Raw genomic sequence first — 17,268 nt, forward strand, 5'->3', positions numbered from 1 at the left:
ATTGTGTTTTTATTTCTAAAGGTGGGTGTTTGTGCATTCTAGTTAGAGAGAGAGAGAGAGAGAGAGAGAGAGAGAGAGAGAGAGAGAGAGAGAGAGAGAGAGAGAACAAGCTGGACCCCTCAGAGTCAGTTTATCCCTTAGTGCAGGGGTTCTCAACCTTGGGGTCAGCACCCCATTTGAGGTCGCAAGACAATGGAAGGGGATCGTCAGATGCCTTCAAAAAAAAAGAAAAAATTTTCAGCAATTGGACCATGTTAGCTTATTTTTACCCTTTTTCTGCCACCACACCAAAATTGTCACATATTAACCTATTTTCATCACTTTTTTCTTGCCATATTTCTGCTCCTTTTAATGCATTTTCACTACATTACTCCAATTTCTGTCATTTCTTCATCAAATTTCAATGCCTTTTATGCACATTTTTTTCCCACTTTCTTTTTTCTTTTTTCACTTCGTCTGCACATGCTGTCAAAGGTCAACACTACATGAAGTGCAATCTTTTTACGACAGCGATGCATGTTTTGTTATTGCAATTAAATAAATGAATAATTTTATTGCATAATTGTGATCATCACCCTCCTAAGGAAGGGTAAGAAACAATTAAAGGGAGAATATTAAAATAGAGGGCATTGTTACGCCTATAGGTGAAGGGAAGAGGGACTCAGGGTAGGAGAAGAGTTTATTGTTTTCAGGTGAGAGTGAAATGTGATGTTATAGTTGTACATATTGTGCTTATGTGTTGTGTTATCAGTTCAGCCACTCTGGTGACAAGTGTGGAGAAATTGAAGCGGGTGACACAGCACCCAGCTTAAGTATATTGGTGGTGGCCGTGAACAGAGGGAAGGAGTGATTGATTAATTATACTTTATTGATCCCCGAGGTTAAATTCAGTTTCAGTTACATCACATATAACATGGGGGAACAGGAACGGGAGAACTGTGGAGCATCCAGCAGCAGGGCAGCGCTCTATTTCTTAGATAAGAAATATGGAACAATGGGTAAAAAGAAGAGGTAAAAAAAAGGACAAAACCAAACTTGGCCCTCGTATAGAGGGGCGGAGTTTGGGATCAATAAAAAACTCCTCAGCAAACATTGCGACAAAAACCAACAAACACAACATTCAATTCAATAAAACACCACGTTAGCACAGGGGATGTGTCTTTAGGATGGGTAGTTTTCAGGTCAGCCACAGGGTGGCGCTGCCCTTACAGCCTCGCCTCTTGCTACCATCTGTATGAAAGGAGGAGGGGTTTGGGCCAGAGGAGACGGTGAAAAAACGGGGGTTGTGTGTGTGATGTGGGAGTGACAGTGTGAGCATAAGCCTGTTTACTGAGACTCTGCTGCAGTCTCTCACAGTTTGTCTCCAATGATGATGACGTGGGATGGAGTTGCCGTAGTGATGACCTCGAGAGACAAGATCCCAGGTGTTCATGGGAAAGTGAGGTAAAGGTCAGAGCGTCGAATCAAAATATTGTCCATGGAAGAGTGTGGAGAGAAAACTGGTATTTGAGATCAACGTATCAAAGGTTAAGCCCAGTAGGAGCTTATCCCACAGCCCAAGGCATGCCAGTGCATCCACGACCAATGTTTGTGCAAGAACCACTTCCGCAAACCCAGGCGCACCCCCGTGCTCGAAGGTGCAGCCAGGCCGGCAACATTTTTTCCACTTTCGAGACAATTTTGGTACTTTTAAATCTTTTCCACCACTTTGCCCATTGCTAAACATTAAATATGAATATTAATGAACTGCCAAGCAAATTGAAAATTATTTGAAGACATTTTTCATAAAATTATTGCATCTGAATTTTAACCATTTTCAAGTAGATTTCAGAAATCTGTATTCTCTCACATCAAACATGCATTTTCTATCTTTACTTGAAGTCTTAAAACATAAACAGTTACCCAAAGTGAGGAGAAAGATAGGTTACAAAATGTATGAAATCATCAAAAAGTTTTTTGCACTGAAGGTATAAGGAGCCAGTTTCATTTACCCAACACCCCAAGAAAAAAGGTACATGAAACACATTGGTCGGGTACACACAGACCTAACTCGGCATGGGACAATACACTGAGTTCAGGAAATACCATGCGGCACAACAATAGATGACAATAGGTTTGTGATAAGAATACGATACAATATTTTTTAGAAAGGAAAAAAGACCAAAAAAAAATGCAGTTTGAACAACAATAAACATGCTTTTATTTGACTTGAACTCTGGACATATACTTACTTGACCTTTTCAACTCAGCATGAATATAAAAAATAAAAACAATAATAACACTCTGGTGTGTATGTTCTGTGCATTTCATTTGAAATGCAGTTGTTCTTTTCAACATTTTGCTATTGATTTTTTATTATAAAACATTCAATATAATTATAAATAATGTTATATACATTTTTTTATTTGGAATCTGATAAAGAATTTAATACATCCATTACTTTTCTTGAAAATATATCAATAGATCTGTAAATCAGTCTGTAACATTGAGCATGGTCAATTAGTATTTATAATAACTTTGTATGATTTTTTTTTAATAATTTTTTTTTGCTGCACTTAACATGTCTGTCTGTAACTCAAATTGTATGTTTTAAGTTATTAATGTATTATCCAAATTAGTGCCCTCTTAAATGAGGCCTTCTTGGCTCTATGGGACTATACCTGTATAAATAAACGTTATAAAAAAATTAATATTAGCTTAATTAGCCTTGTATTATGAAAGGTACAAGGGCATGAAAGTTTAAATCGGGTTTAGAATGACAGTAAAACAAAGTACTTTATTGAAAAAAATATGTTTATAGTTTATCGTTGTCGCTAGGCAACAGCGAACTGGAATATAAGTTCCGGTTTTCTGACGTCACTTCCTGCGTGGCAAGCAGCAACAGTAGTGAGTGAGTTGTCAACAGTCCGACCCGCCTTTTAGCGTCTTTATCACTAACTTTAGTCATTAATTGAATTTAATCACTGTACGTATTGCCAAACCCGCCTCATTTTATGCAGTGTTTTCATTAGTGCTTTTTCTTCGCAGGTTAACTCTCTTGCAGATTAGCTTTAGCAGCTACCGTTAGCCGTGGTTGATTGTGAAGCGATTTGGCCGCAGGTGAAGGAAATCCAAATGGCAGCTTTAACTGTGTTGGTGGGCCTCGTCCTTGAGGTTTAGAAAAATGTCTGCTCAGCTCACTGAGGAGCAGCAGCGAAAGATTGAGGAGAACAGAAGGAAGGCTTTAGAGAGAAGAGCTCAGAGACTTGGACAAACCACAAGTACACAACAGAGACATAGTCCAAGCAGCACCAGCAACTCCTCCATCCCAGTACAAAACGTTACTGCTATTCATCATGTCACAGGAACTGAAGCACCACGAAAAAAGGTTTTTGTGCCACCTTTTAAGAAAGATCCACAGAGTGTGAGTAACCAAACTCAACATCCAAGCCACCAGAAGCCTTTTACGTCAGGAAACCAAACCAGTCAACTGATCACAGGCACCTCAATAAAACAGGTGAGATCTTTGTTACAATGTTCAACAATTGTTTTATTGAAATAAAATCCCCCATTAGTGAAAAATATTCTTCCTGGGGTCCCAACAAAAATCACAACAAAATGAAACAATGTCCTTCATAAAATAAAATTAAAAACAACTGAAATCTTTCACCTATTAAACATCAAGTGAAATAGAAGAACATCATTCAACATAATAATTACAGTGTGTCGCAATACCATCAGATGTTTATTTATACAAATTCATCCATTTACAAAGTGATTAATGTAATTTACTTTGTAAATACAACTGGTGGCCCGGGGGCCACATGTTGCCCTTGGTCTAATTTTGTGCGGCCCCCAAAACAAATCCCCAAAAATTATATTTCAAGAAGTTGGAAGGATTATAAAAGCTAACATAAGTCGAGGCGTCCCGATCCGATATCAGCCAGAAAACTAATATCGGATTTCATCGGCCTGCATTTAAAATCACCGATACAAGCTCTCCGATAAAATTTTCCGCTCCAGCACTTCTGTCCATAGGTGACTGTGGTTCACACTCCAACAAAGTAACCTACTGTTACTGACTATTGTTCTCTGTTTGAGTAATATCACTTGATCAAGCCTTTTCTAACATTCCACACTACAAAATAAGTAATAAAAGTATGCATGATTTGTGCTGATATCATATCGGATCAATATCGGTATCGGCCGATATGCAAGGCTGCAATATCAGTATCATATCGGAAGTGAAAATGTTGTATTGGGACATCCCTAAACATAATACACAAAATAAACCCACAGCAAAATGCATAAAGTACACAAGAAATTCCAAAAATACACAAAATGACTCATAAAACACAAAATAACAACAAAGACGGACACAAAAACCGCTTAAACAAGCAAAATAACTACGAAAACACAAAAAACAACAACACGTTACAGAATAGCTCCAAATCTGTCAACAAAATTACAGGAAAACACAGAAAACAACAAAAATACAGAGTGACCCCAGAAACTGACAAATCAACAACATAAATGCAGAAAATGACAGAATTGGTCAGATCAATCATTATTCTAAATGCTAACATGAATGGTGATAATGTGGCCCTCGGATCAGATGCGATCACATTTTTGTGGCCCCCGTGGTGAGTTGCTCATCCCTGGCCTAGGGCCTGTCTGTTGCCATTCAATGTTAAAATACTCTATTATAATCCTGTTTTTCCCTCTCCTTATCAGACACAACTCGTGGACCCTCTCCCTTTCTCCAACCAGCATCTAAACAACCCTAGTGGACTAAGCACTGGTGTTAAACCTGTTCAGGCCACACCTAATCCCACCTCCGATGCCACCGCGTGTACATCCAGCAGCTCCTTCTACAATCGGAGCATCCAACCTGCCCAGGCTGCTGTGGCTCAGCTACCGTCCAACACTTTCACACCAAAAGCTGCGTCTGCCAAAAAGCCGTGTGTGTCCGTGAGAGGGAAGTGTGTGTCTCACACAGAGGGACGCTTCAGAGTGGAAGTGAGGTACCATGCACAGCTTATCAACGTTTTCAAGTCCATCCCCTCCAAAAACTATGGTAAGTGAATATCAGTGTAATTCACCTGCATATCCGTAGGTTTTGTTTGCACATGTTTTGTGTTATGTTCATTTCAGACATAAGCAATTTTAATTCCAAAAAGAAAAAGAAAATAAACAAGAAATGAAACAATTAAGAAAGCTATGACAACAACAAAATCTGTCTGTAACTGTGCCTGAAAAAGGAGCAGGATGAAGTTTACACTTCCTGCTTCTTATTGAAAATGAACTTATATTTCTGTACCTGTTGTCACTGCTATTTCCCCACTACTAATATTTACATTAAAACAACCAAGTTTTTTCAGTTATGTAAATCAGTGGTCCCCAACCAGGGGTACGTGAGCACATTGCAGGGGGTACGTGGACAATTTAGGAATTTATTTTCAAGATAATAAAAACATTCTCAGTCATTTCATAAGTCCTTCAATAAAATCATACGTGTGCGCTATGACTTGATTTTAAAATTTAAATGCCTGTTTAAAGGGGGCATATTCAAAGAAGCTCATTTTGTGGTAAATGTCATCAAAGTTATATATACACAGGCAGGTGAATTATTTGTATTTATTTCTTTATATTACTTATTTCTATTTATTTATTTCTTTTCTAATTTCAACTTCATTATTTTTCTTTAATAACAATGTAATCATAATATATTATCAATCATACAGTATTAATAAAACAAAAGTTTACTGTAAAATTATTTCTTATATTCATTGCCTCGAAGGCAACATCATTTTGTTTAATTTGAGTTAAATAAGAAGACAATGCTTGAATATTAATTGTTCGAATTATGAAGATGAAATAAAATGACTGGCGTTGAATATTCAGTTGTGGGAGACTTTTGAAGAATCATGAACACGTGTGAGTGAGGGGGTACTCATGGTATGACAAAAAGGCTCAAGGGGTAAAATTTAGATTTAATTTTTGCATGCATTGAATGCAAACTAATGACAAGTCCAATGTAGGATTTCATGGGAACTCAATATTTGCATTTTTGGGAATATTCAAAATAAAAACTTTTCATGAGGATTGCCGTATTTATTGGAATTTACCGGAAATTGGAAGCTATTTTAAACTGTATCATGTCCAAACATAAATAATGACATCCATTCAAAATATTACAATTTATAAAACACAACATTATAACTAGGGTTGCAAAATCCCGGGAATTTTAAAAGTTGGAAGCTTTCCATGAGAATGAATGGTATATTTTCAAAATTGAAGGTTGTCCTTTAACATGGACCTTAAATATAGAACAAAATAAAAGTTGCCTCCAATTTCTGGTTAATTCCAATGAATCATTTCTATGAAAAGTTTATGATTTTGAATATTCACAAAATTCCAGAGCTAAAGATCCCGTAGAAATGTACTGGACATTTTTTGCCCCTTTGCAACCCTAGTTTAATATAATATACAGTTACTGTATGCTTTTGCCCTAATTGTATAGTATGTAGTCATCATGTAATTAAGTAGTTTTTTGTTTTTTTTCTTAGACCCCTCAACAAAGATGTGGAACTTCAGCCATGAGGACTATCGGCAGCTGAGTATGGACATAAAAAATATTCCAGCTGGTATCATAAAAAAAAACAAAAAAAAAAACAATTTTAACAGCTTGCATTCCTCTGTTTTATCCTCTCATGCCTGTGGTGCAGTGGAAGAAGCTGCTGGTATTCCCTCTGTGTATTTGAAGCCTTTGGAGGGAAAGGAAGCTCTTGACCTCACGGCAGCCGTGAGTCGAGCTCGGGACAGCGTGACGCTGTCAGCCGTGCTGAAATTGTGTAAAGGCTGGCAGAAACCTGGGGCTGTTCTGCAGGGCCAGTGTGTCCTGGTGTCTCGGACCAAGTTCGAGGTCGACGTTGGTTACCATGTTGATGTCATTACAGCGTTTAAACAAATGCCCACAAAGAACTACGGTAACAGTGTCATCTCCTCAATGAGAACACGTAACACTTTTGTTGTAGTCTGTTTCAGTTTGACGTAAAACTTGTGTTGTAGACATGAAAACAAGAAAGTGGAGCTTCTCTCTGGAGGATTACAAGATGCTCAGTGAGTGTCATTCAGCATAGGCCAGGGCTTTTCAATCTTGGGGTCACACAAAATGTCAAGTATTTGATAATAATTAAGAAATAAAATTGATTAGAAGACATTTTTGAACTTTTTTAGGTATTCTTTTTAAATAAAAAAATGCACATTCTTAAACAACTTTATTATATACTTTCACAAATATCGATCTAGTTATTATTAATAATAATAATAATAATAATAATAATAAAATGCAGTTAAAAAAATATCAGAGCTGACACAACTTGTACACTAATCCTGGCTACTCTGTATTTGGTCGATGACGTATAAGGATTTCACTGCTGATATTTCATAAAATGGGCATCATCGGGCAAGGTTTGCATGAATATTGTGATGGAAATTAAAATAGAAATACTTTGAAATCGTATACAAGACTATAATAGAACTAAAATAAGCCATTTAGAGTAATTTTGAAGATTTTTTTTCAAAACAGCAGTCATGGCCAGATAGTTGCACCACATGATATTTTTGACACTTAGAATAACAAAATAAATTACAGAAGTAATTTAGTAAGTAACATTTAAAAAAAAAAATCTAAGTGAGCACGTACGTTACTACATATTTAAAATCTTTTTATGCATTTAAACATTTCTTATCTGAAACAGGGTTCCTGCTTATCTTTAAAAAAGTCTTTAAATTCATGAAAATAAGGCCTTAATTGTCATTAAAAAGTCTTAAATTTTAACACATAAGTATGATGTTCTGATTGTAATTAGTCTCACGTTTTAAAATAAATGGTAAAATTTGTTTTTTAAAAAAAGTATATATTACCTTAACATTGTGCAATCACGACAGTGGAACCAATTACAAAACAGCGTGACTATGTCCAGGTGTGCTTTATGCTTGTAGCAACTTTCAACAACATGGGGAAATATAAATTTTGCGAAAATTGCTTGTCCAACAAAGATTTTTCTTAATGGTTTTTATTTTTTCTGTTTTGGTTGTTGTTTTATAGATTTCTGGTTATTTTTGTAGTCATCTTGTGTGTTTTTGGAATGAATTTGATTAATTTTGTCTTTTTTTTTTAGTGTATTTTACCATCTTTTTGTGTAATTTTGTTTTTTTTTTTACTTTGGGGGTGTCCAGTTGCACGTCTGCACTAGACATTGGAAAAAATGTACCCTAACATTATGTAATTAATGTGGCGTTCTTTTTCCCCAATTGTGTTTACTGTGAAGTTGATCTTCGATTTAATTTATATTGGCAATAATAAAAAGTCTTGAATTTCATTTGACTGACGCTGTAGGAAACCTTTAAAAGAACATGATCAAAAAGTAGCTCTTGAAAAAAAATGTCTTTAGGGTCACAAGAAATTCTTGATATCAAAGAGGGGTCACAATCCAAAAAAGGTGGGAAGCCCTGGCCTAGGCTCTGTTTAGCTTCTCTACTATACTGTCATACAGTATATTGTTTGTTCCCATGATGTTGAGACGTGTACTTTGCTCCACACCCAGTGGATCTCCTCGGTGGGATAGCAGCAGTGGAGGTGGAGCCTCTTCCCAGGGCAGTAATCCTGGCCTTCTCTGCCAGGTTCGATGGGAGAGAGGCCAGCTCTTCAGACGTCCCAGAAGCCGACCTCTCCGCCATCGACTCCACAATTACCCTCAGCCTCATGCCCTTCCAGAGGGAAGGAGTTAAGTAGGTGCCTTTGGGTAGCCATTAGTGCTTTTTTCTGTTTCTGCAAGCTGCTGCCAAGAACCCTAACACCAGGGGACAAATATTCAAATGCAATTTTCCTCTTGTCGCAATCAGTCAATATTTGCATGTTTCGTCTTGGCTGTGGGCTGTGTTGGCTGATTTTAAAGTCTTTCATTTGAGTTTTCCATTTGACCTTGCAGCTTTGCAGTTTCAAAGCAGGGCCGCCTCCTCCTGGCTGATGACATGGGCCTGGGGAAGACGGTGCAGGCGATCTGCATTGCAGCGTACTACAGGAAGGAATGGCCTTTGTTGGTGGTGGCCCCTTCCTCAGTGAGATTCACCTGGGCTGAGGTAAAAGAGAAAAATCAATTATTTATGCTTTCAATTAAAAAAACTAAAAAACACTTATTTTCTTGGATAGTGTTTCCTGTTATTTCTTGCGTTCTGTTTTCAGTTAGGGGGTTATCTGCAGAGGTGAAAGTAATGGATTACAAGTACTCACATTACTGTATTTTAGTTGGTTTTATGGGTACTTGTACTTTTTTGAGTATATTTCTAAATCAGTAATTTTACTTTTACTTAAGTACGTTTTAAGAGAAGTAAAGTAATTCGTTACATTTCTACACTAAACCGTTACTGAGTAAATTATTATAATTTTTTTTCTTTAATTAGATCAACGGACATTGTGAAACTACTAAAAATTAATTGACCAGACAACAATCAAATGCATCACATCATAGCCAACCAACCACATTAAATTTGATGCACAGCACCAAAACAGCACTGAATAAATAAATAAATAAATAAAATGTAGCTATACTTAGAGATTGAGAAGTTTTTTATTTTTATTTTGAATTTAATTAATTGGTGTTATTTTATATACAAAAAAAAACATCATTATACATTTTGACTAGGGCTGTCCCGATACAACTTTTTCACTTCCGATAAGATATCGATATTGCAGCCTTGCGTGTTGGTTGATACCGATATTGATCCTATACGATATCAGCACGAATCATACATACTTTTATGACTTATTTTGTGACAGAGAACAATAGTCAGCAACGGTAGGTATGAGAAAAACTGACTCATTTATTATTAACCAATTGGTTACATACATTTTAACCTTCAACATAATATCTACAGTATTCTATTTTAGATGCAGTTTGATAAAATCCAATATTTGTTTTCTGGCTGATATCGGACCGATGTCAATATCAGATCGGGACACCTCTAATTTTGACAAACTTTTCATTTTATACAGATGCCTTTGTAGAAAATAAATTAAGCTCCAATTGTGCAAGATTTCGTCTCTTCCTTTTTAGGTTTATACATTAAATTAAATTCAACTTTATTTATGTAGCGCAAATTTCAACAATAGTAATCCCGAAGTGCCATCAAAACATACATGAGATGTTTACAGTATGCAAGGGAACCGTGGCAAGATTTATTACCAAAAATAAACATGAGGGGTGAAAGTAACTAGTAACTTTTACTTTGAGTACTATTTAATTGAGCTGCTTTTTACTTGTACTTGAGCATTTTATGTACGATTTACTTGTACTTGAGTACAATTTCTATCAAGTAACATTACTTCTACTTGAGTAGAATATATCAGTACTATTTACACATCTGGTTATTTCACATCTCATAGTGTCTTTTGGACTAAAGCTCTTCCTTTCACATTATAATGCTGATTTCTGCATGTGGCACTCTGCGTTTGAGGAATGCTAAAGCTGTTCCCTGAGGACCGCTTGTACTCTCTGATATTTTTTCTTCAACGTGAACGATGCCAGCAGTAAAGTAAAGTTAATGGATTTATTTCACTGACACGCCAGTAGATTTGATCATTTGACCAGTGAAGCACTGATTTGGAGTGATTGCTGTAATACATTGTATTTTCCTGGCTCTTTAATCTATATTTTTAAAGGAGTTATTGGTTCAGCTACTGATTATTATGGTCATGGATATTACGCTCAAATCAAGCATCTCACAGACAGTTAAAAAAAACTCTATATCAGCGTTTCCAGCAAACAGAAGTCACACAGAATCTATTTCTTAATCATAATAAGAAAGAATAAGATACAGATTCCTTTTTCAGTTTCGTTGTGTACTTTTTTGCTTGCGGCTCCTGTATGAATCATCAGTTCTGTCTGCAGGCCTTCAGGCGCTGGCTCCCCTCTCTGAATCCAGACAGCATCAATGTGGTGGTGAAGGCCAAAGACGAGCTTCGGTCTGGGTTGGTCAGCATCATCAGCTATGACCTGCTGAGCAGGATGGAGAAACAGCAGCAAGGAGGAAACCCCTTCAATGTTCTCATCATGGTCAGCTGATAAAACCATTGACTTCCACTATAGTTGATCGTTTTTTTACCTGGAAATGCAGGAATAAAAATACACTCCTGTTCTTCTACACAGGATGAGTCTCACTTCCTGAAGAACATGAAGACCGCTCGTTGTAAAGCAGCTTTGCCTTTGTTAAAGGTACACATTACTATTTGCAATGCACACTTAAGTACAGTCATTCTCAACCTTTTCAGCCCACGACCCCCAAAATAAAGGTGGCAGGGACCAGGGACCCCCACTATACTTGAAGTTTGTTGAACACAGAAATGAAGTTACAATGAACCGCAGTCATGTGGAAAAGGTTGTGAAATGGGATTTTCAAAAGCACAGAAATTGGTTAAAAGTTGCAAGTTAGAGTGGCCAAAAACTGACAGAAAAAGTGTTAAAAAGGGTTCAGAGTGTCAATATTGGAACAATCAGTTTAAACTGGCAAATATTGGGTATGACAAATTGTGAATGTGGTTAAATTGGCCAAAAAATAAGCATGAAATATGGTGAAAAGAGGTTAATCAGAAAATGTCATGGTTGGAAAAAAAGGTGCAGAAAAGGGATTAAAATTTGATGGAGAAGTGGCAGAAATGGGAGTAACGCAAAATTGGGCTCAAATATTCTTAGTTTCTTGAAGGTATCTGGTGACTCCCTCCCAGTGTCTCGTGACCCCAAATGGGGTCCTGACCCCAAGATTGAGAACACCTGTGGAATTTCAGCATTTACGACGACCCAAGTCAGATAAAGTTTTAAGGTTTATTAACAAAATTCATTTGTGTCATTTGGTTGAGTAAATATATATTTTTAAGTTAATTTTTAAAACTTTGCGGGTCAATTCTAACTTTAGTTTGGTACAGTATCAGGGTTATGCAGCAGTGTTACTCATGAGTCAGTGCACTATTCTAAGTTGTTTTCTGTCCTCAGGCAGCAAAAAGAGTGATCCTCCTGTCTGGGACGCCTGCCATGTCCAGACCCTCGGAGCTGTACACACAGATTCTGGCTGTCAGACCGACACTCTTCCCTCGCATGCATGAATTCGGGGTCCGGTACTGCGATGCCAGACAGGTATTGTGTTTCAGAAGAAGCATTGTTTGATGTGTGTTAATCCGCACTGAGTCTCCTTCCTCTGGGATTGTCCTCTGGAGCTTCTTCATCCGAGCCATCGATTTAAAATGAAATATAAATCTGAGGAATTTGTGATTATTTTTTTTTCAGTCAAGAAAAAAAAGCGACCGATCTCACAATTTAGTCCACTGGGGCCGGATGCAATTACATCAACCTGAAGATACACTTCAGATGCACAAAATAACTTGAGCTAGTACAATCTATTAATTCCAAAGTTAATTTTGTCTTTTTTAATAATATGTTAAGTTTTCATTTATTCAGACAACTTTTTTCAGGAAATTTACTTTGATCTCCTGACATGTTTCGACTGTCAGTCTTCCTCAGAGTCATCTTCTGATTGCTTTGATGTGCCCTTAGGAGTTTTTTCTGGGCGTGGCCAACTTGACAGTTTTGTCAGGCTGGCCACGCCCCCTGATAGCTGACAGAAACATGTCAGGAGATCAAAGTATGTATTTATTAGTTACTTCATTAGTCTTTTTGACTACATTAAATTAAGCCGCACATGACAAAATCAAAACAATCCCTAAAATTGTATTTTAAATAAAATGTTTTTACAATTACTGTCCAATAATTGCCGCATTTTGCCCTTTTTGGGGGGTAACCTCACCTCACCTGCAGGGGACGTGGGGCTGGGACTATTCGGGCTCCTCCAATCTTGGCGAGTTGAGGCTTTTGCTGGAGGAATGTCTCATGTTGCGTCGCCTCAAGTCGGACGTCCTCTCCCAGCTGCCTGCCAAGCAACGTAAAGTGGTCACTGTGACAATAGACGGGATCAACACTCGCACCAAAGCTGCCCTTTCTGCTGCAGCTCAGGAGCTGGCTCGGGGACATCGCAGCGTAAGACCTTTTAAACTCATAAATAACCAGAAGAAGCCCAGATAAGTCCTCACATGTGCTATAATACATTTTGTTTATTGTAAATAGATTTATTGTTCTATTTTTATCCATGTTTGATTTGATTGTTTAGGAAAAAACATGCTGACTCACCCACTCAGCATTGTACCTTGACCTGTTAAACACATTAAATAAGAATATATAACCTTATGAAAATAGAAGAAATCATGCCACCAATCACAACCTAGAAATGTATTCAGCTTTGTTTCATACTACAGTACTGGCAGAAAACGTCGATTTATATCCTTTTAATGCAGGGGTTCTCAACCTTGGGGTCAGGACCCCATTTGGGATCGTGAGACACTGGGAGGGGTCCAGATGCCTTAAAAAAACTAAGAATATTTTTTTTCACAATTTTCTCCTGCCACTACACCAAACTTGCCATATTTTAACCTATTTTCACTTTTTCTTGCCATATTTTGCTCCTTTTAAAGCATTTTTGCTGCATTACTCCCATTTCAGCCACTTCTTTATTAAATTCAAATGCCTTTTCTGCACATTTTTTCCACTTTCAACACATTTTTGTCACTTATAAACCATCCACCACTTTTCCCACCTAATGTTGCATATGTTGACCCATTATTGTCACTTTTAAACTCTTTTCATCATATATCATTCTTATTTTTGCCAATTTAACCACATTCACGATTTGTCATGCCCAATATTTGCCAGTTTAAACTAAACTATTTGGCCACTCCAATGTGAAACTTTTAACCTTAATTTCTGTGGTTTTTAAAATCCCGTTTCACCACCTTTCCCACCATTTTTTTGTCACTTTTAACCCACTTAATTTCTGATAAAGCAAGGATTTCCATCTTTAATAATAAACTTCCTTTAATAACAGTGGATATTATTCAGATCAATAAATAAATGTGGTTATCACAGATTCATAGATCAATGGACCATCATTTTGCTGACTCTCCACATGACAGTTCTTCAATGTCTGTGTTCAACCACCTTCAGGTACAGTGGGGATCCCTGTTTCTGGCACCTTTATTTTGGGGGTTGCGGGCTGAAAAGGTTGAGAACCACTGCTTGAATGGGCTGTGTACTTGTTATGGGTATATGTAAAAGATATTTGATTGTAGCAAGAAAAGAAACGGTTAATCTGATCTCTGTGTCTAGCTCAAATTAATCAGATGTAATTGAGTACTTGATCCAGAATACTTCAGTGCAGCCATATTTTCCCTGATGGCAATGAGCTTTTGAGCTTGATTGTGCATAATCACACCGCTCCTTAGATAAATGGCTGTCTTATCAAATCATCAGTTTCCCGTCAGTACTTTATTTTGTGCTCCTTTATGTTTCTGTTGCAGAAAATGGAGGAGAAGGAGGCCCTCCTTGTGTTTTACAACCACACAGCAGAGGCCAAGCTACAGTCCATTATGTAAGTGCAGCCCAGGCATGGGAGGCTAGAACTGACAGGGAAATGAAAGATGAAACCAAGTCTTTAAATGCTGTGTATTTGAGATGACGTTTCTCTGTGTGTGCAGGGAGTACATCACAGACATGCTGGAGTGTGGACGGGAGAAGTTTCTCGTGTTTGCCCATCACAAGTTGGTTCTAGATCACATCACAACTGATCTGAGAAAAAAGGTGAGTTAGGAGTCACCACTGATGCTGTGAGAGAGGGTCATTTGAATGGCGCTGGAGGTTAAAACCAGCTTGGACCAGTGCAGCATTTGATTAAACAAGAATTTAAAGACAGTAACTATTCATTGCTTTTCCTCTTCCCTGACAGAATATCGGTTTGATCCGAATTGACGGGTCTACGCCGTCGGCTGAGCGGCAGCAGCTTTGTGAAAAGTTCCAGTTCTCAACCAACACCTGTGTGGCTGTTCTGTCGATTACTGCAGCTAACATGGGTATCACCCTACATTCTGCAGACCTGGTGATCTTTGCAGAGCTTTTCTGGAACCCCGGGGTAAGTGAGTCTCATTCACAATGGCCACAGTAACATGATGTTTTAATTCTGAATTAATTATTACGAATTAAATGGTTCGGAATCAACGTGTTCTGCTTCGTATTGACATGGAAATAGAATTCCGAACTGAGGTTTACATGGAAAATAAAATATTCAATTTCGCTTTATGTCTGGGGGTTGTTTCGTTTGCTGATGTCCGTGTGAATGTCCGTATGTTTATGCTTTTGTCCATCCAGTCTTTTATTTTTATCCATATCTTCTAAGGCTCTTGATAAATAAATAGTCTCGGTTCTGGTCCTGGTGGCCATCCTGGATTATGTCGTCACAAGGATGAGCGCGTGCAGAGCGACCAGAATTAATTTTAAGTGGAATTAAGCGTTAACAAGATCGAATAATTGTTCTATTTGGAATTAAAATCAGAATAAACCAGTAAATTAAATCAGATTTGTTTATTTCGGAATGGTCATTTTCATTCAGATTTAGGTGTTTACAAGATTAGTTTAAAGAGGATTTAATTTTTACTCTGAATTAAAAGGGAATTAAAGCTCTCGCGTAAACGTGGCCAATATATTTTTTTTTTGAAAAAAAAGGTGAATCTTCTTCTGGTGACAGTGAATACACTTTCCATTGACAAGTTTAGATGAAATAACTCAATATATGCTTGAGTAATGGTGTTTTAATGATGTTTTTGTAAAGAAGTCTTTGACCTTTTACCAGTCGCCGCTGCTGCTGATTGAAAACAAGACAACATTTCTGTGCTAAGTGGGAGCACTAATGGCTTCCTTTCTTTGGTCAGAATGCTTTAAACTAAAGGGAATTGTTTTCTGTGTTTTTGCTAGATTCTTATTCAGGCAGAGGACAGAGTTCACCGTATTGGACAAACCAGCAATGTGAACATTCATTACCTGGTTGCCAAGGGAACGGCTGATGATTACCTGTGGTATGTGTTTGTGTCGCAGAATATTGTGACAATTTCCTTAATGTTTTTCTCATTTTCGTGGATTTGTCATCAACTGAGTCAGAGCTCAAACAGCAGGAGGTTGAGGCACTGCTCAGGTGTAATGGAAGCCCAGGTTGTTTTGATAGCAGCCTTCAGGTCATCTTCATTGTTGGGTCTGGTGTCTCTCACCTTCCTCTTGACAATAGCCCATATATTCTCTATGGGGTTCAGGTCAATCAAGTACAGTAACACCATGGTCATTGAACCAGTATTTGGCAGTGTGGGCAGGTCTCAAGTCCTGCTGGAAAATGAAATCAGCATCTCCATAAAGCTTGTCAGCAGAAGGAAGCGTGAAGTGCTCTACGATATCCTGGTAGATGGCTGCGTTGACTGTGGACCAACACCAGTAGATGACATGACAGCCCAAATCATCACAGACAGTCCAGTGTGAAGTTTCCGCTGTCTGTGATGAAGGCTTGAAATATTTAACTCTGTGTCATGAGCCTATATCATATAAGGGTTTGACTTTCTGAACTGAGTGACCAAAAATATTAATCTTTTACATGATTTCTTTTTTTTTTTTTTAGATGTACCTGTACATACAACAAAAACTATTTAACTGTATCAACTCTGATGTAAAAGCTCATTTGTGATTTGATCCCAGGCCAATGATTCAGTCAAAAATGAACGTCCTGGAGCAAGTGGGTTTGTCAGAGTCCAACCTCTCCGACAACGCAGTGAATTCTAACTTCCACTCCAAGGTAAACAAGTCTGTTCATCTCCCCCAGAGCGGTTTGGTGTCCCTAAAACATGTTTTACTTACAGGACACCTGTCGAGAATTCCAATTTAAGTCATCTCTGTTTTTTTTTTTAGGATTCCAAACAAAGAAGCATCATGGAAATGTTCCAGAGTTCCTTCTCTGCAGATGATGACATGGACGAAGCCGTCCTCATGGCGGCTGCAAACGACTGGGAGGATTTTCCACCTGAGGACACCAGTGGTCAGCACTAGTGGTCAGCACTGGTGAACACATCCACGCCACGTTCAAGCAAAAAGGAGCATTTAGGACTGCTTTAGTTTGTGTTCTTTTTAGAAACATCATGATGGATTGAAGTGCCTTAGTATAATTTTGAAATCATTTTTTATTAAAAGCATTTTGTTGACCTTGAAAAATAAATATCAGTATTAAAACCTGAGGAAGATGTTCAATGTGATAAAATGCTGAAGTACCTACAGTATCTTTAATAAAGCATGTGGAATCACTTGATGATCGGTT

The 17,268-nt window shown here is 37.7% G+C and overlaps 1 protein-coding gene across 3 annotated transcripts; it reads left to right on the forward strand.

Moving 5' to 3' along the window:
* The first annotated feature begins 2,851 nt into the window (after window positions 1–2,851).
* smarcal1 (SWI/SNF related, matrix associated, actin dependent regulator of chromatin, subfamily a-like 1) lies at window positions 2,852–17,257 on the forward strand. 3 transcript variants are annotated; one of them, XM_028437053.1, is made up of 18 exons: window positions 2,852–2,890; window positions 3,028–3,496; window positions 4,714–5,056; window positions 6,549–6,599; window positions 6,708–6,968; window positions 7,051–7,101; window positions 8,592–8,775; window positions 8,976–9,126; window positions 10,935–11,099; window positions 11,193–11,258; window positions 12,033–12,173; window positions 12,852–13,070; window positions 14,444–14,514; window positions 14,621–14,723; window positions 14,869–15,051; window positions 15,891–15,991; window positions 16,656–16,752; window positions 16,866–17,257. In XM_028437053.1, exons 2-18 carry the CDS (start codon window positions 3,164–3,166, stop codon window positions 17,001–17,003), a joined length of 2,658 nt encoding a protein of 885 aa, XP_028292854.1. In that variant the 5' UTR covers window positions 2,852–2,890; window positions 3,028–3,163; the 3' UTR covers window positions 17,004–17,257. The 3 variants fall into 3 exon arrangements, with proteins under 3 accessions (XP_028292854.1, XP_028292856.1, XP_028292855.1); XM_028437055.1 differs by having other exon boundaries at window positions 2,855–2,886; XM_028437054.1 differs by having other exon boundaries at window positions 2,859–3,496.
* The last annotated feature ends 11 nt before the right edge of the window (window positions 17,258–17,268 follow it).

Source organism: Gouania willdenowi, chromosome 21 (assembly GCF_900634775.1).
Source record: "Gouania willdenowi chromosome 21, fGouWil2.1, whole genome shotgun sequence".
NCBI lineage: Eukaryota > Metazoa > Chordata > Actinopteri > Blenniiformes > Gobiesocidae > Gouania > Gouania willdenowi.